Source organism: Schistocerca nitens, chromosome 2, assembly GCF_023898315.1.
Source record: "Schistocerca nitens isolate TAMUIC-IGC-003100 chromosome 2, iqSchNite1.1, whole genome shotgun sequence".
In the NCBI taxonomy this organism is placed as follows: domain Eukaryota; kingdom Metazoa; phylum Arthropoda; class Insecta; order Orthoptera; family Acrididae; genus Schistocerca; species Schistocerca nitens.
The window spans coordinates 408,004,283-408,026,356 of NC_064615.1; the positions used below are offsets into that span (position 1 = coordinate 408,004,283).

Consider the following 22,074-nt stretch of genomic DNA (forward strand, 5'->3'; position numbering starts at 1 on the left):
AGCTATGAGGTATTTCATGGAAGGTTTCATTATTGCTAGTGGTTTAGAAAGTGTAGCACACTGCCTTTGTGGCCTTCTCAGACTGATACCTTTAGCAGATAACCAAAATGTAGTTAAAAAATGACTAGTTAAACTTGCTTCTAGGTGCAAAATTTACCACTAGACCATGAGCAGGCACAACACTAACATCTCAGCAATGCTTCCTCCAAACATTTTCACATCCTACGGAGTTGCCGAATCGTGCAGATGGCCAGACAGAATTCTGAGAGGAGACCAATTTTTTTGGTGTCGAGTGCACAAGTGCCTTGCAGTTGTTTCAAGAGCTGCTACAGCAAGTTGACAATGTCATAATTTTCACAATATAAAATCAAACTTTCCATGAGCCATTACCAGTATTTCACTCATTACTACAGCTGTGATCACTGGTCAGATGATTATGGCTATGGCTATGTCAGCATGTAATTGTGGGAATATGTTTTATTGTCATCTGCATATGTTTGTTCACCTGTAATGTATGTACATTCTGCATGTTCCATAGTTGGGAGTTTTTGTCTTTCTGTCTTGTCTACCTCAACTCCCTGTGGTTTGCCAGCTCTACCAGTGGGCTCACAAACCTGGTATGATTTATTATTGACAGCACATAATACAGCCACAGACTACAAATGAACACCTATTTGTGGTTGTAATGTTTTCTGCTGTGAGCCAAGCTATGAACCCTTCTACATGGGCTAGCCCTCTTGCAAGCATTGAAAAGTATAATGTGTCAAACATAGCTTGAATTTTTCCATGATTTCTTATCATTGTAGTTTTCATGCTACTTTATTCTACAAACGTCAGCTCAGAAATGGAAATTGTTATATGAAAAAATCTCAATACTTATAGTAAAAAGCTCGTTGAGGAGAGGTGGGGTTGTCATTGTATCTGCACCTTTCCATTATGTTCCCAATTCCCCATTAATGATTTTTTTTTTTCCAGAGAGTGCTTCTGCTATTGATACAAGGTTTTCTTTGAACAACGCCCATTTCACTATGGGTAGTGTTAGTATTCCCTCTCACTCTCCCACATTCACTCCCCATCTCCATCTCACTTTCATGTTTCGTTCTGTAATACCCCTGTGACTGTCATTATGAATACAGGGTGTGCAATATTTATGTTACAGCAGTGTATTAATCTTATAAATCTTACTCTCCATTTGAGATTTCTTAGATAATTTTATTGCTGATTAAACTGGTAACTACATTCCAATTATCAACAGCAGGAGGAGAAATCAGACATAATAACTTTCAGTCTTTATTTAACATTACATATTTACAGTAATAAGATAATGGGAAAATTTAATGTATTTACACTGAATATTGCATGTGTATATATTTAAGACTTATGGAGTAAATAATAAACAATGTAACTTAGCTTCTAGTTTTCTGTCTGCTGCATTTTTGCAGCATGCAACAGTGAACAAAGACGAACTCACTGAATGACACGAGAATGGCTTACTGGCAGTCTTCACACAACAAATGAAATACTACTCATATTATTGCCACAAGCTGTCAGTTACAGTGTATATGAGTATAAGCTATTCCATATTTCCTATAGAAATAGAAAGCATCCAAAGCAAAGTCAGCAGACGTCTGGTTAATAGTTCTTTAAAATTTTCTCCATGTACTCTCTCAGTTTGCTTATGTGGACCTGTTCCTGTTGGCAAAGTATCAAAAATTTATATTATGAGGTAGAAATTAAGGAAGACACAGTTATAAAGTGCAATATAGCAACTTACTTTCAGAGTAGTGTCTCGATTTCTGAGAGTTATAATGCCATTCTTCAGTGACGTGTCATTAAGTACAGCAGTGTATGGAATGCCAAGTTCATCATTGCGTACAAATTGTGATTCAAGAGACTTCTTAACCAAATCTGGTAACAACAACGTGGAAATTCCACTATCACGTGTTTGCTTTGTTAAGTAAACTGCAAGCTGATTTAGTTCTTCACCTGCAGATGAAGCTGAAACATATAATGCAAACAACAGCTGAATATCGAAGTCTACATACACTGGTATTCTGTATGACTCTACAGCATAATTTTTATAACTTACTGTAAATGGTGACAGGCTGTTTAATACTGTGTGATGTGTGATACTTCGAGCACAAAGACTGTATCAGCATAAAGAAAAGGAGTGTCACAATCAATGTGAAAAATATCAGGTCACTAGTGTTATTAAAGGGGTCAATAAGGATAACTACTGTTATAGTTTTGCATTTAGTCTTTCAGAAGGTGCTTTATAAACTGATATTTGTTGTCTGACTTACCATTTATTAAAATTGTGTGTGTGTGTGTGTGTGTGTGTGTGTGTGTGTGTGTTTTCTGGTTCAGTACTAAACTTTAAGTCACCATACAACAATGTGTGTGAGCTGATTCACAGTTCAAACAAAGGCAATGACATTCCATCTCCAGAAGGACCATGTCTAGTTGAGATGTGTGTTACCACAAATCAAACTTCAAGTTTATGCCTGCTTTACTTAATTATAATCACCACATGGAATTAATAAACAATGAAAAAAGTTTGGGCATTATGATATTTTTCAGAATAATTAAGTGTCAATTAGTACTGTGACAGCTGTTCACAGTCTGCTGTACAAGAACTACTTACATGATGCAGATGCAGAAAAGCTCAATTTGAAAGGTGCTAGCTTTCTGTGGAATCTCATTACTTCCCTTGGTAATCCAGCAAATGCTGTTTCATCATATGCATCACAAAGGAATGTAAATACAGCACATTCTACAGACAAAGTGCTTTCAACAATGTGAGGTGTAACTTTCTTCCGTCCATCTTTTGCCTGTTCGGAGCATACGGCAAATGTCTTAAAATAAACAGAGAGAGTCCATCATAGACAAGAAATGGTGCTACAACTTCTACATACTTCAAACACAGTTCTGATAGCCAAGTCTTGATCTGCTGTTGTCCAGTAACTTAGTGTTTCCACATTTTGTGAGCCCCATGGGAAATTGGCTTGAATATGCACAGACTGGCTTTTCTCATTGTTTTGTACATCAGACAGGACAAAACGACTTGGGCAGGCTGAAAACTAGTCACAAGGATTTTTCTCATAAATTATCTACATTCTATTGTGCATAAATCTGAATATTTTTTTAAATACTATCAATTAGCATAATTACCTTTCTCCACCACATTTTTCTATGTCTTTGCCACTGATAATAAAAATGTGTTGCCTTTGACGGTGCCACAAACATAAATGTTTTCAACAATGTGCATTTCTTAGGGTAGAAGTATAGACTTTCATCAAGTATATGCTGCTGTTTCTCGCAATATTTATCTGCACAGAGATTTGGCGTCTCAACTACTACTCCAAATGGCAACTGTCCACTATTTAAATTTCTCACATATTCATATGCTTCTTTCAAGTCTGGTGGAGAAAAAAGAAAAATGAAGAAATTAGAGATAAACATTACTACCTGATGCACTGCATAAAAGTGTAGCAATACTAATAGTTTCCCTTAAAAAATTAGCAATAAGTGACTCACTCACAGTGCTTTTGAAACTTTGTTTGCATTGGATCAAAATTCTTTCAAACTGTAATGAGAATAAACTACAATTTCCTGGCATAAAGTTTACCTTCACAGATGGGAAATAGTAGTTTTCTCCTGAATGTAAATGACAGTGCAATTGTTTACCACCACCACCACCACCACCACCACCACCACTAAGGTGACAGAACTATTACTTATCAGAATTGATAACTATGTTCATTTACTCATTCAGTGGTGCATCGCCCATGAACAATAAACTACCAAATGAACAATTTTGGAAAAGAATCACCTTTCAATAATATATGGGATTGCACTGCAGAAATAACTACCATTTTAATCAAAATATTACATTCTGAATGTACATTACTATGATTAAGCTCACCATGAACAGTATGTCCAGCATCACTTCTGCTCACATAATGAGGGAAGACACCTATTTCAGAACTAATCACATTGGCATGTAACCATTCATGGCATAAAAACTTTTTCAACAGTTCACCAACTGGCCCAAATTTCATACAGTACAAAGAGTTCTCAGAAAAAATTGGTTTTGCCAGTGAATGTCTTTCACATATCTGCAATATTTTCTGCATATTTAACAATTTTTTGCACAAACTAATTCTATTCCGATAGACTCCATCATTCTTCAGATTTCTTGTCTCTTGGTGTAAACGGAATGTTTCCTGTAGGAGCAACAAAATATTCTTCCTCTGTTACAGAAGCATTTGCCATCACATCCTTCCGCAAGTTTCCTTCTGTAACTTTGTCATCTCGAAGATATAAACTCCTAGAGATGAGAAAAAGAATACTACAATGAAATTAATTGTCAAAGCTTACCACTACTGCTTCAGTAAACGAAAATAATGCTTACATGTCAAGAACTGTTATGAGAGGGTCCACATCTGTGGTATCAACCAATCGAATCTGATCTGCAAATCTTATAGCTTCCTCAAGTTGTTCAATCCCTCTCTCATTTGCAAAATCTACTAGTGACAATCTTTCAAGAAGTTCTATGGTATTTTGGTCAATTTTTGTTTCTGGTGGGAGTGAGTGCTTTTCTGTTACTGAGTACACTGGTTTCTGTGGCACTTTAGAAGACAGGAATCTTGCAACACTCCCAAAGACATATTCCTTTACAATCAGTTGTGTCAGTATTTTCATTTTTTAAATAATGACAGACTGAAATAAAAGTTATACCACTATTAGATTTTGGAAAACCATGAACAAAAAATTCCAGTATAAAACATGCAAAAAAGAGTGAGTGCAAAAACAAAAAACAGCAGCAGCCTCCTTAACCATTGACCTGTCACGTGGGGTCTTCAGAAGCCTAGCTTCTACATAAATGTCAATTACGTACTTTTAAAAGTTTTCCAGCAGTCTGTTACTCTTGGTAGCTTCCTAAAAGGAACAATACTTAACAACCGTGCTGGCAACAATCACTCTGCACACGTGTGCCATTAGGTACAGGCATTTGTTTCTGCACGAGGCTCTAGGGACCCCACGCGATGACTAGCGTAAGTGAAGTTCTACAGGTTTCTTTATTTGTTTTGTGACTTTAAGTTTCTTTTGTTACAGTATTTATAGCAATGATTCGTTCTGTTGAAGAGCAGTTCAAATAAAATAAACATGGATTAATGATAGCGTGAATGAATTCTGAGATGGCTGGAAGAGGAAAATGACGAAATTATTGGTGGTGAGGAAGATGAAGAAGAGAATGTCGATTTTCTGGAGGAAGTTAGTGGTCACGGCACAGAGTCAAAGCAAGACCGCAAAGATAACAGTTCTCAAGACCATTTTCAATCACCAGAATCTTCATATAGTGATGAAGATGACATTTCATTATCGAATTTATCGTCACATTATTTCTATTCTGTCAAAAAAAGACGGGACCTACACTCCTTACCAACAGGCTGCTAGAAGATGACTTCATAATATTGTCACAGAACAACCAAGTCCCCAAGGCGCAGCACATGAGGTTAGTAACTCTTTAGAATCTTGGTTATTGTTTATTGACTTAGAAATGTTGCAGCACATAGTAGACTGCACAAATATAAAAATAACATCAATGTGGATAAATTATGACAGACAACGAGAACGCGGGCTTACAAATTTGACTGAGTTTAAAGCTTTGTTTGGCATCATGTACATAAGTCATCACATACATCGATTGATGACATTTGGATTACTGATGGAACTGACCTTGATTTCCGTTTTGTTGTTATATCTAAACAGCAATTTTAGTTTTTACTTAGAGCTCTTAGATTTGATGACATTCACACACGTTGAGAGCGAAATCTAACAAGACAAGTTGGCACCGATCAGGCAATTATACGTCTTTGTCAATGATTACGAGAAACATTATAGAAACAATGAGTACGTTACAGTGGATGAGATGCTACAGAATTTCAGAGGATCCTGTCGATTTCATCAATACATGCCCAGCAAACCTTTAGTAGATGCTGTTACATTTTACACCAGAAAATTAGAGATTTATTTTGGTAAACAGCCGGAAGGACCTTTTTATCAAGACACTTCGACCAACGCACTTGTCATGTGGCTAATTGCTCCCATATCAGGTAATGGATGAAATGTGACCCTGGACAAATGGTTCACAAGCGTTCCTTTGGCAGAAGAACTACTGAGAGATCACAGATTGACAGTGGTGGGTACACTTCGAAAAAATAAATCAAAAATTCCAAGCGAATTCAAGCAGAAAGGTATGCAAGAATGCCCAGCAATTTTTGGCCATCAACCAACAATCACTTTGCTGTCTTATTGCCCAAAGAAGAACGAAACAGTAATACTTCTTTCACAATGCATCACACTGGCGTCATAGATGATAGTGTCCACAAAAAACTTCCTGAAATTGTTAAGTTTTTTTTTTCTCAATAAAACAGAAGTGATGTAGTGAACCAACTTATCCACAGCTACTCTGTTGTGTGAGTTTGCCACTGATGGGCACTGCAGCTGCTCTTTACTTTTCTGGACGTTGGTACGCTGAATGCTCACATAATACTGGACACAGCAGTCAATCAGTCACACAAAATGTAACAAAAGTTTTCTTGAAAACATTGGCATTTGAACTGTCGCCCTCAACTGCATTTACGAGCAACTATAATGACTTTGCCTCATGAGTTGAAACAGTGTACAATGTGATTCATGGATGTACCACCTGATGATAATGATTTTGTACCAACGAGAAAGCATTGCATTCATTGTCCAAGATGAGCAGATAGAAAATTCACATCTATTTGTCATTTTTGCAAGGGTAATATATGCCCAGTTCGTGCCAAACCAGTATGCACTGTATGTGTTCGAAACTAAAACTAGGCCCACTTAGGTGTTTGAAAGTTTATACATTTTTTATCAGTTCATATACCTTTGTATTTTTAATTAGTTTTATGTCTGTGTTGAACACAAATAATTATAAGATTTAAAGAAATTGCTTAGTTTGCATAAAGAAAGAAATATCATGATAAACTTGTTCCAAAGAGACTATGTGTACACAACATAAATAAATAACTGTAAGTTAATTACTTCTATATTTCATTATGGTACTATTACACAACTAAATCCTATAAAATAATATCCAAAACATACGTCATAACAGCAATAAGGTGCTGTTTATCCTTTTGGGGTCCCGCATGACCCCACGCGATGCCTCACGTTACGAGAAAGACATGATGACGGGTTGAGGTTTAATAACTTACTCAGTTAAATTTTGATAAGCACAAAATGCAGTAAGTAGTAGTGACAGTTTATTGCTGATACCTATGCAGTTTGTTTCTATGATGTCTTTGTCTTATCTATAGGTATACCTTGACTTGTTACATGTACCCTGAAGGTTCTCTACCTTGGCAGGATTTGCAGCACATAATAAAGGAATGAATCAATTCATGAATCAACACGTTTAATGGATTTATCACATAGATTTAGCCTTGGATAGAGCATGTGGTAGACTTTTGTTTATTGGCAGAATACTGGGGAAGTGCAGTCAGTCTACAAAAGACATTGCTTATGAATCACTTGTGCAACCAGTTCTAAAGTATGGCTCAAATGCGCAGGGCCCATATCAGACAGGACTAACAGGGGATACTGAACATATACAGAGAAGGGCAGGGCAGCACGAATGGTCACAGGTTTGTTTCATCCATGAGAGAGTGTCACAGAGATACTGAAGGAACTGAACTGGTAGACATTCTATGACAGATGTAAACTATCCCGAGAAAGTCTATTAACAAAGTTTGAAGAACGGGTTTTATATGATTACTCTAGGGACATACTACAAACCCCCTACATATCACTCACATAGGGATCAGGAAGGTAAAATTAGAATAATTACTGCACGCATAAGAGGAAGAAAGTCTAATAACAGATACAATTGATACAATGGGACGTACCCACTGCCATGCACTTCACAGTGGTTTGCAGAGTATAGATGTAGAAATGAGAAATTCTGTGTTCTTTCAGTGTTCTGGATAAACAGTCTTTTTTTTCTTTCTTCTTCTCCTCTGCTTATGCCTTCTATGTTCAGTTGATAAATTCATACTGAAAGTCCAACCTTAAGAATCTGAATGTCCTACAAAGGACCTCTTTGGTTATCTTTCCTCCATGGACTCTGACGGAAATGTTGTTTAAGTCCCTTTGGTATCATCTTAAAAGTTGTTGCTCATATAGCACCACACAGGGGAAAGAGAGAGGTAATACCTGCAGATGTGAGCCAAAGTCCTTTATCACACACACTCCAAAAATGCCCAATGACGTGCACCACAGAGCCCTAACCAAAGTTCCCCACAATCAGCACTGTGCAACAATTCCCCAGAAAGGATTGTTCATACCCATCATACACTCCTGCCGAAAGCCAAGACGGAACTTTAAAAAAGCCAACTGATCTTAATTTTCCAAACAGATGCCAACATAGAATGGGAAAAGCTCAGCTTCAAGAACTAAACCAGATTCATTGGCATACTGGAAAGTGCAGCAAAACAATGCATATTAAGAGGTTACTGCAAGGAATACATTCTTGGTTGAAATGAGGATAGCAAAAGGCTCCTCAAGGATATGAATACAATGGTGATCCTACTACTGTCTCTGACCTTCCACAATTGCTAAATGAGAGCTGACAGAACAGACAAAAGGAAACCATACCCTCCTTAAACCATACTTACTTCAGCAGGAAAGAATGGTTCTTAGTCAGAAAGCTAAATACAACAAACACCACCATCCGACATAAATGTAACATAAATTTAGATGTTATGGCGAATTACACTACCTCCCCCAACAAGTCAACCCAAGATAAACATATTGAAAGCGAAGCAAGACATCTCTTAAAAGTAAACAAACGGTCAGCTCCACAAATATCCAAGTTTTCCAGCACAGTTCAATTGGAAGAGATCATACAAGCTATGAACAACACGAAAAGTAGAAAGGCAGCAGGCACTGATGGTATTTACCACCAGTTTCTATTGCACTGTCATTCTGCTAGTTTTAAACAGCTTAAAACCTTTTCAAACATCTTGGGGACAAGTCATCTGCCACCTATCTTTGAGAAAACTAAGATCACTGATGTACAGTAGCCAAATGAAGATCCTTCAAAAGTTGAAAACTACTACACCATTACTACCCTTAATGTCATGTTCAAGGTCCTTCAGAGGACCATTTATAACAGTATCTGCTCAGCCATCAACAAACAAGTCCCGGTAAAGCAAGCTGGCTTTAGTGTAGGAAGAGGATGTAAGGAAATGGTTCTAGCAATAGCAACTCATGTCAAAAATGGCTTTGAGAATCAGAAGATAAACATGGGTATCGTATTAGATTGAACTGCAGCTTATGACACTGTCTGGCATGACAAACTCATGCTCAAATAAATCAATGACATTCGGTGTCACAGACTAACCACTCTAACTGGCAACATGCTGAACAACAGACTTCCAGGTTTTATTAGAGAAGTCTAAAAACAAAGTTCACAAAATAAATTATGGTATCCCACAAGGTTCTGTTTTGGCCCCACTCTTTTTTTAATTTGGATACATACGACCTTCCAGAAATGCAGGCCAGGAAATTTATTGACACTGACAATATTGCTCCAAATGCTCAAGATCAAAGCTTTGGGGAAGCTGAAGCAACACTAACATGAGACCTGAAGATGATGGAAGAATACTTCAAACAGCTCTCTGTGGCCAAATCCTCAAAAGCCCATTGTATCAACTTTTTACCTATGAGAGAATTAAGCAAACTACAAACCTAACATCACATTTAGAGATCAAACTCTCCAATATTGCAACACTCCAAAATACTTTCGTGTGACCCTAGACAGTTCTCTGACATAAACCCATCTCTAGAAGGTCACAAATAAAATCAAAACTCTGAACAATATAGTCCATCAGTTAACAGGAATCACCAGGGTGCCATGCAACAATCCTCAAATCCAAAATTGTTGAGGCTTTCGTGGCCACTTGTTGACAAACTGCCTATTGGCTTCTGTCTCGGGTTCTTCGGCCGACGTTCATCTAATGATTTTTCTGACGTTTCGCCAGCACGAGTGGCTGGCATTGTCAAAGCTTCACCCTCCATTGCCGGTGGTGAACTGGAGCCGAGCTCGCGGGCGCAGGCTATATGTACCTGGCGCGCCAACGTCCGAGGGCTTCTCCGCGGTCATTTCCGGTGCGGTTCTCCTCTTGCTACCTGCGACGGTCGTTCGCTGCAGTACGGGAAGCCAGGATCCGTTGACCTTAAGGCTTTCCTCTTTCTTGTTCAAACTGTTCGCGTGGTTTTGTATTTCTACAGCTTCTCTGAACAAGCGCGTGTGATAGTGCTTCTCTACAGCCAGAACTTCCGTGTCGGCGAATTTTATTACATGGTCGGTCTCATTCAGTGCGTGCTCTGCCACGGCCGATTTCTCCACCTGCCCCAACCTGCAATGTCGCTTATGCTCTTTGATCCTGGTGTTAATGGATCGTCCAGTCATTCCGACATAAACTTTTCCGCATGTGCATGGTATGCGGTATATTCCCGACATTGCAAGTGGGTCTCTTTTCTCCTTCGCCGATCTAAGACACTCTTTGATCTTCCTTGTCGGTTTGAAAATCGTCTTTACGCCATGTTTGCGCAATATACGGCCGATTCTGTCCGTCACTCTGGGAATGTATGGCAGAAAGGCCGTACCCGACAATTCTTTTTCCGGTTCCTTACTTCGCCGAGGTTTGGGCTCTGTTACACTTCTAATATAATTTGTGGAGTAACCATTGCTCCTCAGGACAGTTTCCAGGTGTTGCATTTCTCGTTTGACGTGTTTCGGCTCACAAATTCGTCCTGCTCTCGTTACGAGCGTACTAATCATGCCTCTTTTCTGGCTCGGGTGGTGGTTTGACAGTTTGTGCAGGTATCGGTCCGTGTGAGTCGGTTTTCGATACACGCTGTGTCCCAGATCTTCGCCGTCCCTTGTGACCAGAACATCTAGAAATGGCAGTTTTTTGTCCTTTTCTACTTCCATGGTAAATGTTATGTTGGCATGGAGGCTGTTCAAGTGTCTTAGGAAGTCACTGAGCTGTTCTTCACCATGGCTCCACACCACGAAAGTATCATCGACGTACCTGTACCACACCTTAGGTTTGCAAGTCGCCGAGTCCAGTGCCTGTGCTTCGAATTGTTCCATGAAGAAGTTGGCCACCACTGGACTGAGAGGACTACCCATGGCGACGCCTTCCAGCTGTTCGTAGAAATCGCCATTCCACGTGAAATAGCTCGTGGTGAGACATGCATGGAAGAGCTTTCTGATGTCTAGCGGAAAAATGGAACCAATGTGCTCCAGAGCGTCACTGAGTGGCACTTTCGTAAATAACGAAACAACATCAAAGCTGACCAGGATGTCGTTTGGTGCAAGTTTCAGTTTCTTCAGCTTCTCAATGAAATGTCCTGAGTCCTTAATGTATGTGTCGGTCTTCCCCACGTGTGGCTGGAGCAGAGAGGCCAAGTGTTTTGCCAGTTTATATGTCGGTGATCCAGGAGCGCTAACGATCGGTCTCAGTGGAACGTTGTTCTTATGGATCTTGGGTAATCCATACAGCCGAGGTGGTAGGGCTTCTGTGTTGCGCAGGTTTCTCTGTATGTCCGCTGGCAGAGAAGACGCCTTGATTAATCGATTCGTATTCCGTGTGATACGTTGCGTCGGATCTGCGCTTAGTTTTCGGTACGTCGTCGGATCTAATAGGTCTCGGATCTTATGCTCATAATCTTCGGTCTTCATTACGACGGTCGCATTCCCCTTATCGGCAGGCAGTACCAATATACTCTTGTCGGCGTTGAGATTCTTAATGGCTTGTACCTCTTCTTTCTTCAGGTTGCAAGCTGGTGGTTTTGCTCGGCGCAGTATCCTGGCTGTTTCCGTGCGTATTTCCTCTGCCCTTTCACAAGGAAGGGTACGAATGGCTGCTTCGGTGTTGGCAATGATGTCCTCCATAGGTATAGTTCTCGGGATGATAGCGAAATTCCCTCCTTTTTGAAGAACAGACACTTCCTCTTCGGTCAATTGTCGTTCAGTGAGGTTGACCACTGTGTGTGACCTGTCGGGAGTCGCCTTGTCGGTGTGCTTCCGGCATCTTTCAAACTTTTTCTTCTGTCGATCGGTGCAGCGCTCGAGTTCGTTCTGCATGCTCCTGTGAGTGATGCTGTCAATCTTTTCTGACGTTCTGGCTGTAGAGAAGCACTATCACACGCGCTTGTTCAGAGAAGCTGTAGAAATACAAAAACACGCGAACAGTTTGAACAAGAAAGAGGAAAGCCTTAAGGTCAACGGATCCTGGCTTCCCGTACTGCAGCGAACGACCGTCGCAGGTAGCAAGAGGAGAACCGCACCGGAAATGACCGCGGAGAAGCCCTCGGACGTTGGCGCGCCAGGTACATATAGCCTGCGCCCGCGAGCTCGGCTCCAGTTCACCACCGGCAATGGAGGGTGAAGCTTTGACAATGCCAGCCACTCGTGCTGGCGAAACGTCAGAAAAATCATTAGATGAACGTCGGCCGAAGAACCCGAGACAGAAGCCAATAGGCAGTTTGTCAACAAGTGGCCACGAAAGCCTCAACAATTTTGTATTACGCCTCTACGGGGAGGAGATTTGCAGATTGTACCGACGCCTTGACCAACGACGGAAGAAGAAAGCGCGACTGATGTCCTCTCTCGCCTTTCTGTCACGTTGCCGAGATGAATGTGCTACACCGAAGTTCTTGAGATGTAAGCGCCTATTCACCACCGCCCAAGCACATCGTATCTACGACAGAATGGAACGAGCTTTTCTTCGTGAGCGAATACATACAACACGGAGAGACTTGGCAAGAACGGATCAGGAACTTCTGGACCTTTTCTATCAACTAAGTAGCAGAATGCATCGAGACGACTGGGACAAGATTGACAGCATCACTCACAGGAGCATGCAGAACGAACTCGAGCGCTGCACCGATCGACAGAAGAAAAAGTTTGAAAGATGCCGGAAGCACACCGACAAGGCGACTCCCGACATGTCACACACAGTGGTCAACCTCACTGAACGACAATTGACCGAAGAGGAAGTGTCTGTTCTTCAAAAAGGAGGGAATTTCGCTATCATCCCGAGAACTATACCTATGGAGGACATCATTGCCAACACCGAAGCAGCCATTCGTACCCTTCCTTGTGAAAGGGCAGAGGAAATACGCACGGAAACAGCCAGGATACTGCGCCGAGCAAAACCACCAGCTTGCAACCTGAAGAAAGAAGAGGTACAAGCCATTAAGAATCTCAACGCCGACAAGAGTATATTGGTACTGCCTGCCGATAAGGGGAATGCGACCGTCGTAATGAAGACCGAAGATTATGAGCATAAGATCCGAGACCTATTAGATCCGACGACATACCGAAAACTAAGCGCAGATCCGACGCAACGTATCACACGGAATACGAATCGATTAATCAAGGCGTCTTCTCTGCCGGCGGACATACAGAGAAACCTGCGCAACACAGAAGCCCTACCACCTCGGCTGTATGGATTACCCAAGATCCATAAGAACAACGTTCCACTGAGACCGATCGTTAGCGCTCCTGGATCACCGACATATAAACTGGCAAAACACTTGGCCTCTCTGCTCCAGCCACACGTGGGGAAGACCGACACATACATTAAGGACTCAGGACATTTCATTGAGAAGCTGAAGAAACTGAAACTTGCACCAAACGACATCCTGGTCAGCTTTGATGTTGTTTCGTTATTTACGAAAGTGCCACTCAGTGACGCTCTGGAGCACATTGGTTCCATTTTTCCGCTAGACATCAGAAAGCTCTTCCATGCATGTCTCACCACGAGCTATTTCACGTGGAATGGCGATTTCTACGAACAGCTGGAAGGCGTCGCCATGGGTAGTCCTCTCAGTCCAGTGGTGGCCAACTTCTTCATGGAACAATTCGAAGCACAGGCACTGGACTCGGCGACTTGCAAACCTAAGGTGTGGTACAGGTACGTCGATGATACTTTCGTGGTGTGGAGCCATGGTGAAGAACAGCTCAGTGACTTCCTAAGACACTTGAACAGCCTCCATGCCAACATAACATTTACGATGGAAGTAGAAATGGACAAAAAACTGCCATTTCTAGATGTTCTGGTCACAAGGGACGGCGAAGATCTGGGACACAGCGTGTATCGAAAACCGACTCACACGGACCGATACCTGCACAAACTGTCAAACCACCACCCGAGCCAGAAAAGAGGCATGATTAGTACGCTCGTAACGAGAGCAGGACGAATGTGAGCCGAAACACCTCAAACGAGAAATGCAACACCTGGAAACTGTCCTGAGGAGCAATGGTTACTCCACAAATTATATTAGAAGTGTAACAGAGCCCAAACCTCGGCGAAGTAAGGAACCGGAAAAAGAATTGTCGGGTACGGCCTTTCTGCCATACATTCCCAGAGTGACGGACAGAATCGGCCGTATATTGCGCAAACATGGCGTAAAGACGATTTTCAAACCGACAAGGAAGATCAAAGAGTGTCTTAGATCGGCGAAGGAGAAAAGAGACCCACTTGCAATGTCGGGAATATACCGCATACCATGCACATGCGGAAAAGTTTATGTCGGAATGACTGGACGATCCATTAACACCAGGATCAAAGAGCATAAGCGACATTGCAGGTTGGGGCAGGTGGAGAAATCGGCCGTGGCAGAGCACGCACTGAATGAGACCGACCATGTAATAAAATTCGCCGACACGGAAGTTCTGGCTGTAGAGAAGCACTATCACACGCGCTTGTTCAGAGAAGCTGTAGAAATACAAAAACACGCGAACAGTTTGAACAAGAAAGAGGAAAGCCTTAAGGTCAACGGATCCTGGCTTCCCGTACTGCAGCGAACGACCGTCGCAGGTAGCAAGAGGAGAACCGCACCGGAAATGACCGCGGAGAAGCCCTCGGACGTTGGCGCGCCAGGTACATATAGCCTGCGCCCGCGAGCTCGGCTCCAGTTCACCACCGGCAATGGAGGGTGAAGCTTTGACAATGCCAGCCACTCGTGCTGGCGAAACGTCAGAAAAATCATTAGATGAACGTCGGCCGAAGAACCCGAGACAGAAGCCAATAGGCAGTTTGTCAATCCTCAAATCATCAAATTTAGCTTTTTCTTACTCAGCCATGGAGTACTGCTGTTCCACTTGGTTAAACAGTATTCATATTAAAAGAATTGACGCACATCTTAAGCAAATGCACCTCATCACTGGGTGTCCCACAAATTCACAATGGCTGGTCCTTAGTAATATTCCACCGCCATCCACAAGATGATCAGCGTCATTGCTAAACAGGTGGACAAGAATAAAAAAACAACCCACAATTACCAATTCTTTCAAAATTTCGTCAGAACCCCAGTGACTGATGTCATTGTGCCATGCAGCAAACAGCCTGAAGTGTAATAACTTCAACATGCAAGAAGCCTGGAACAATCGTGGCAGGAACAATCTTCCATGAAGCATCACCAATTAATCAAAACTCCCTAGGAGTGACCAGTAGGTTTTTATCCACCCCAACGACACTGGTGCATACTGTATCAGACCAGAACTCAACTGGACAAATGTGGAACACTGCTACACCAATGGGGATGGAAGTTCTGCCCTGGATGTAACTGTGGCAAAGAGCAGCAAACAGTATATCACATAACATCTGAATTTTCCCTCAGAGCATTCAGAGGGACAATGGGAGACCTTCACAAGTTGTCTGCAGAAGCTTCTGACTGTATTTCAAACCTGGACTTGGGGCTATGAACCCATTGCAAATTTGATATTGTGTTTATCTCTCTAGAACTGTACATATTTGTTGTAAATATGTCGCTTAGCATTTCTCCTTTCGTCATACACTAAATAATTATAAAAATAATGTGGTTAAAACTGAAACAATGTTTCAGATATCCTTTAGAATATGCAAAAAAACAACAACAACAACAACAACCACACACACACACACTCACACACACACACACACACACACACACACACAGAAACAATTAATGGTCTTTATGTACAACATAAGAGAGAAGAAGAAATACAAAGTAAACGAAGTACCTAAGATACTATAAGCACTTGTTTCAGAGCAGTATTTCCAACACAAAAGTTTTCTGTATATAGGGTCACACCATGCTGTAAATGGAGTTTCTGCATTAGTAGACCAAAAGGAAGGCTACTGCAACCTCCACACTGGTTTCATCTGCTTGTTGTTGTTGTGGTCTTCAGTCCTGAGACTGGTTTGATGCAGCTCTCCATGCTACTCTATCCTGTGCAAGCTTCTTCATCTTCCAGTACTTACTGCAACCCACATCCTTCTGAATCTGCTTAGTGTATTCATCTCTTGGTCTCCCTCTATGATTTTTACCCTCCACACTGCCCTCCAATGCTAAATTGGTGATCCCTTGATGCCTCAGAACATGTCCTACTAACCGGTCCCTTCTTCTAGTCAAGTTGTGCCACATACTCCTCTTCTCCCCAATTCTATTCAGTACTTCGTCATTAGTTATGTGATCTGCCCATCTAATCTTCAGCATTCTTCTGTAGCACCACATTTCGAAAGCTTCTATTCTCTTCTTCTCCAAACTATTTATCGTCCATGTTTCACTTCCATACATGGCTACACTCCATACAAATACTTTCAGAAACGACTTCCTCACACTTAAATCTATACTCGATGTTAACAAATTTCTCTTCTTCAGAAACGCTTTCCTTGCCATTGCCAGTCTACAGTTTATATCTTCTCTACTTCGACCATCATCAGTTATTTTGCTCCCCAAATAGCAAAACTCCTTTACTACTTTAAGTGTCTCATTTCCTAATCTAATTACCTCTGCATCACCCGACTTAATTCAACTACATTCCATTATCCTCGTTTTGCTTTTGTTGATGTTCATCTTATATCCTCCTTTCAAGGCACTGTCCATTCCGTTCAACTGCTCTTCCAAGTCCTTTGCTGTCTCTGATAGAATTACAATGTCATCGGCGAACCTCAAAGTTTTTATTTCTTCTCCATGGATTTTAATACCTACTTCGAATTTTTCTTTTGTTTCCTTTACTGCTTGCTCAATATACAGATTGAATAACATCGGGGAGAGGAGGCTACAACCCTGTCTCACTCCCTTCCCAACCACTGCTTCCCTTTCATGCCCCTCAACTCTTATAACTGCCATCTGTTTTCTGTACAAATTGTAAATAGCCTTTCGCTCCCTGTATTTTACCCCTGCCACCTTTAGAATTTGAAAGAGGTTATTCCAGTCAACATTGTCAAAAGCTTTCTCTAAGTCTAGAAATGCTAGAAATGTAGGTTTGCCTTTCCTTAATCTTTCTTCTAAGATAAGTCGTAAGGTCAGTATTGCCTCACGTGTTCCAACATTTCTACGGAATCCAAACTGATCTTCCCCGAGGTCGGCTTCTACTAGTTTTTCCATTCGTCTGTAGAGAATTCGCGTTAGAAACTGATAGTTCGGTAATTTTCACATCTGTCAACAGCTGCTTTCTTTGGGATTGGAATTATTATATTCTTCTTGAAGTCTGAGGGTATTTCGCCTGGCTCATACATCTTGCTCACCAGATGGTAGAGTTTTGTCAGGACTGGCTCTCCCAAGGTCGTCAGTAGTTCCAATGGAATGTTGTCTACTCCCGGGGTCTTGTTTCGACTCAGGTCTTTCAGTGCTATGTCAAACTCTTCACGCAGTATCGCATCTCCCTTTTCATCTTCATCTACATCCTCTTCCATTTCCATAATATTGTCCTCAAGTACATCGCCATTGTATAGACCCTCTATATACTCCTTCCATCTTTCTCCTTTCCCTTCTTTGCTTAGAACTGGGTTTCCATCTGAGCTCTTGATATTCATACAAGTGGTTCTCTTTCCTCCAAAGGTCTCTTTAATTTTCCTGTAGGCAGTATCTATCTTACCCCTAGTGAGATAAGCCTCTACATCCTTACAGTTGTCCTCTAGCCATCCCTGCTTAGCCATTTTGCACTTCCTGTCGATCTCATTTTTGAGACGTCTGTATTCCTTTTTGCCTGCTTCATTTACTGCATTTTTATATTTTCTCCTTTCGTCAATTAAATTCAATATTTCTTCTGTTACCCAAGGAGTTCTACTAGCCCTCGTCTTTTTACCTACTTGATCCTCTGCTGCCTTCACTACTTCATCCCTCAGAGCTACCCATTCTTCTTCTACTGTACTTCTTTCCCTCATTCCTGTCAATTGTTCCCTTATGCTCTCTCTGAAACTCTGTACAACCTCTGGTTCTTTCAGTTTATCCAGGTCCCATCTCCTTTAATTCCCACCTTTTTGCAGTTTCTTCAGTTTTAACCTACAGTTCATAACCAACAGATTGTGGTCAGAGTCCACATCTGCCCCTGGAAATGTCTTACAATTTAAAACCTGGTTCCCAAATCTCTGTCTTACCATTATATAATCTATCTGATACCTTCCAGTATCTCCAGGATTCTTCCATGTATACAACCTTCTTTCATGATTCTTGAACCAAGTTATGCTCTGTGCAAAATTCTACCAGGCGGCTTCCTCTTTCATTTCTTAGCCCCAATCCATATTCACCTACTATGTTTCCTTCTCTCCCTTTTCCTACTCTCGAATTCGAGTCACCCATGACTATTAAATTTTCGTCTCCCTTCACTACCTGAATAATTTCTTTTCATCTGCTTAGTGACAAATAATGTAGTACACTGTATGACTATAAAGACAGAAAATTTTTATGTTAACTGAGTCGCCACAGAGCTTTTGCACAAGGAGATATAAATATTTCTGACAATGATATAAAAAAAGTCCTGGGTCAGGAAAGATAAAGCCTAGGCAGTAATTGACAAGTGAAAGTAACAGCTTTAAAAAAAAAAAAAAAAAAAAAAAAAAATGGTAGAAAATATCATGAGAGGAAGGTGTGAGTACAAGAAGAAAAACATAGATAAAATAATTTAAAAAGAGAATGTCAGCAATAACAAAGGTATTTCCTTCTAACAGTGATCAATACTATAATATTTGCTATCCTGGGGCAATAAGAAGCCAAAGTCAAGCATCAAATGGAATGCTGAACAAACTTTAGGAATTTTTAATTAAACTAAAACTCTAAAGTAATCATTAGAATCATGAAAACCATGTCAATCTTTCTGAACCTACGGAATTTTATGACTCAAACTGTGAGCTTTTGTTAGCTATCCTTAACCAATTCAGGGTTGATTTGCAACACCTAGACACCATGGTGAACGCAAAGTCCAAAGAGATTATCTGTCTCAGTTGGTTTTATCGAGCCCATTCACAAAATTGACATCTAAATCTGGAGGATAGTACTAACAAGAAAACTAATAAGGTACACTGAAAATAGGATCCAAATGTAAAATAATCAAGGAAGATTTAACTGACAGCACCACTGAAAGGATCCAAATCAACCTGCTAAAGGAAATCACCAAACTTCAGTCAAAATACTGATACATCAGCAAAGTAGAAACACTCAAGCACATTGGAGAGACCACAATGAAAAATGACCTGAATAAGAAAGCATTTGCAGAATGATTATGCAGTCTTACGAAAGAAAACCAAACATCATGCTTTTCAAATACATCATATAATAGTTCTGAAACCAGTAGTTTTGTATACAGCTGAAACATAATATCTCAGAGGTGGTAAAGGATTACTCAGAAAGAGGGAGAGGCAAGAGTGCAAAATCATTAGAATAATTCTGGAAGACAATTACAAGTCAACAGTTGTTACAACAACAAAACAACCACATAGAAGTTTACAGTAAATTGCAGGAACGATATGCAAAATATGAGCTTCATTTCATGGTTACCACAAAATAATGGGCAGAACAGTTTAACTAATGCGGCCCGAGATGCTGGAGTCGGCAGTCATGTGTGCAGGTTGCTTGCATGTATGAATGGTGTGTGTGTGTGTGTGTGTGTGTGTGTGTGTGTGTGTGTGTGTGTGTGAGAGAGAGAGAGAGAGAGAGAGAGAGAGAGAGAGAGATTTTTACTGATGAAGGCTAGGGCCAAAAGCTTTATGTAAATGTTTCATTGTGTATGTCTGCAACTTAAAGTGTCCTCTTTATGGTAAGTAGCAATCTGTCTTTTCCTACATTGTTGATGTTCCTACATGGAGTCTCCATTGTTTGATGTAACCAAAAATATATTTGACTTTTACTACAAGACACCCAAAAATGACATATCCAAACAGTAGAAATCAAGCACAAAAATGGTTACAAAAAGATACCACCCACCAGTGGGATGAACTGACGTGAGATGAACAATAGCCAAGATGCATTGCCCTCTAGATGAATGACTCCACTACTGGAGGAATTTTTGAGCTTAGAAAAAAGTGTAGGTCACTGCCAAATGCAGCAAAGTTTTACATGGTCCAAGTAAGATCAAACAAATAAACAGAAGTATATAACAAAATTAAAAAATCCAGGTTGGAATGTAACAGTGTTATGAAAAGGATGGTTGCTGCTCACCATAAAGCGAAGGTGCTGAGTCACAGATAGCCACAACAAAAAGACTGTCAAAAATGAGTTTTCAGCCAACAAGGCCTTCGTCGGAGATTGAACATGCACAGCGTGCATCTCTGGCGGCTGAGGCCACACAAGTATGTAACAAAAGTAGTCATCAACTCTATTATTCGCTTTAACATAACAATGTTATACTAAGCAGAATTCTATTACAAATGGGTTCTCTTTGTCCTCTATTCATCTGACAACTAACTCACCCAGCAAATTATAGGAGACATGGGCTGGTCAAATCTATTTGCAGTATGTTAACTAACTGTGTAACCATCAAGTCAAAGAAAAAGTACATTTATTAAAACACCAACTGTTACCAACTGCACTCGCATTTCAGTACAATAAGTAATAGAGAGTAAGAAAGCTATTGTACCTGCAACAACATCTGCTATCCTCACATGTCTACTATTTGCATAAGCACAGCTTGTGATGTGCTACCACTAACTCCACCCCCCCCCCCCCTTCTCCCTCTCCCGTGCCCCCACAACTGCCCCAAAGCATGACGACGTGGCACGCATACTGTGTTGCTGCCGAGCACTGCATGCAGCCAGGTGAGGGCAGCAGCAGACATCTAGGTATCATGTTGCTGAAGTGTACAAATTTTACAATGTATACACTGTACAACAAATTTAATAATTTTTTTAAAGTGATCAATGTTCATCCACTACTTCACACTTTAAAGTGTTGACTATTTATTTATTAAGCTGTCTTGGTATCAAAATTGATTTAGTCATGAAAACTTTTTCACGTGTTATAGTATGGAAGTACGCATTAAAAATACTGAGAATTTTATAAACATTGTATTCATTATGTTGAACTGTATTATGTAGGATGAATCAATCAATAAATGCATTTTCACAAATATGATGAAGTTCAAATGTTGGAGAGTAAACAGCCTTTTCAAATTTCATCAAAATCCATTCAGCAGTTTAGTCATGAAAATTTAACAGACAAACACACTATCATATTTATAAAACTTTAAACTACAGTATATTTCTTTCCCTGTCCAAATTTTGATGAAATAAAGCCTATATGTTGCTCCAAACTGCATTCAAGTTACCTGTGGAAGTCCCATGAAAATTTGCCTAACAGTTTTGGAGGTTAGCGTGTTCAACCACGCAAACACGATGGCTTTAAATAAAACTTAATTACAGTATCTTATTTACTGTGATCTGATTTTGTTGAAATAAAGTATATATGTTGCCCCGAGTTAGACTTTATTTACCAGAGAAAACCCCATGAAAATTCGTAGAGTAGTTTTGGATATTAGTGTGTTCAAATACATATGATAGTTTTACAGTTTTAATAAAAGTGTAGATAAGAGGCATGCACTGAATGGATATTGACACTAGTAAGAGGAACACAGAGAGAATGATGTCAAGTGTACATTAAATATAGGAGGTATGTCTGCAGAAGAGTGTGGGGACAAAAACAATGAAGTCATTACCAGGAATTATACTCATGTGGATGCAGAGTCGAGTACAAGTTTGCATC

General features: G+C 40.5%; 2 protein-coding genes across 2 annotated transcripts; both read right to left on the reverse strand.

The window, feature by feature from the left end:
• Positions 1–1,277: 1,277 nt before the first annotated feature.
• LOC126236259 (DNA polymerase subunit gamma-2, mitochondrial) lies at positions 1,278–16,273 on the reverse strand. The gene is made up of 7 exons (XM_049945413.1): positions 16,118–16,273; positions 3,926–4,330; positions 3,172–3,419; positions 2,916–3,080; positions 2,645–2,831; positions 1,775–1,998; positions 1,278–1,692 (listed from the first exon to the last, which is right to left on the reverse strand). Exons 2-7 carry the CDS (start codon positions 4,134–4,136, stop codon positions 1,633–1,635), a joined length of 1,095 nt encoding a protein of 364 aa, XP_049801370.1. The 5' UTR covers positions 4,137–4,330; positions 16,118–16,273; the 3' UTR covers positions 1,278–1,632.
• On the reverse strand, positions 4,183–4,704 carry LOC126235054 (glutamyl-tRNA(Gln) amidotransferase subunit C, mitochondrial). The gene is made up of 2 exons (XM_049943789.1): positions 4,415–4,704; positions 4,183–4,330 (listed from the first exon to the last, which is right to left on the reverse strand). The coding sequence occupies exons 1-2, from the start codon at positions 4,702–4,704 to the stop codon at positions 4,183–4,185; spliced, it is 438 nt and encodes a 145-aa protein (XP_049799746.1).
• Positions 16,274–22,074: the final 5,801 nt, after the last annotated feature.

Bases quoted from the DNA above. Each gene is read 5' to 3' on its own strand.
- LOC126236259 (XM_049945413.1), bottom strand. From the start codon at position 4,136: ATGCAGAAAATATTGCAGATATGTGAAAGACATTCACTGGCAAAACCA. The intron at 2,832-2,915 runs GTATGTAGAAGT...TGCTCCGAACAG, and splicing joins CTATCAGAACTGTGTTTGAA to GCAAAAGATGGACGGAAGAA. The intron at 1,999-2,644 runs GTAAGTAGTTCT...TATATGTTTCAG, and splicing joins CTTTTCTGCATCTGCATCAT to CTTCATCTGCAGGTGAAGAA.
- LOC126235054 (XM_049943789.1), bottom strand. From the start codon at position 4,704: ATGAAAATACTGACACAACTGATTGTAAAGGAATATGTCTTTGGGAGT. The intron at 4,331-4,414 runs GTAAGCATTATT...TCTCATCTCTAG, and splicing joins CTCATAACAGTTCTTGACAT to GAGTTTATATCTTCGAGATG.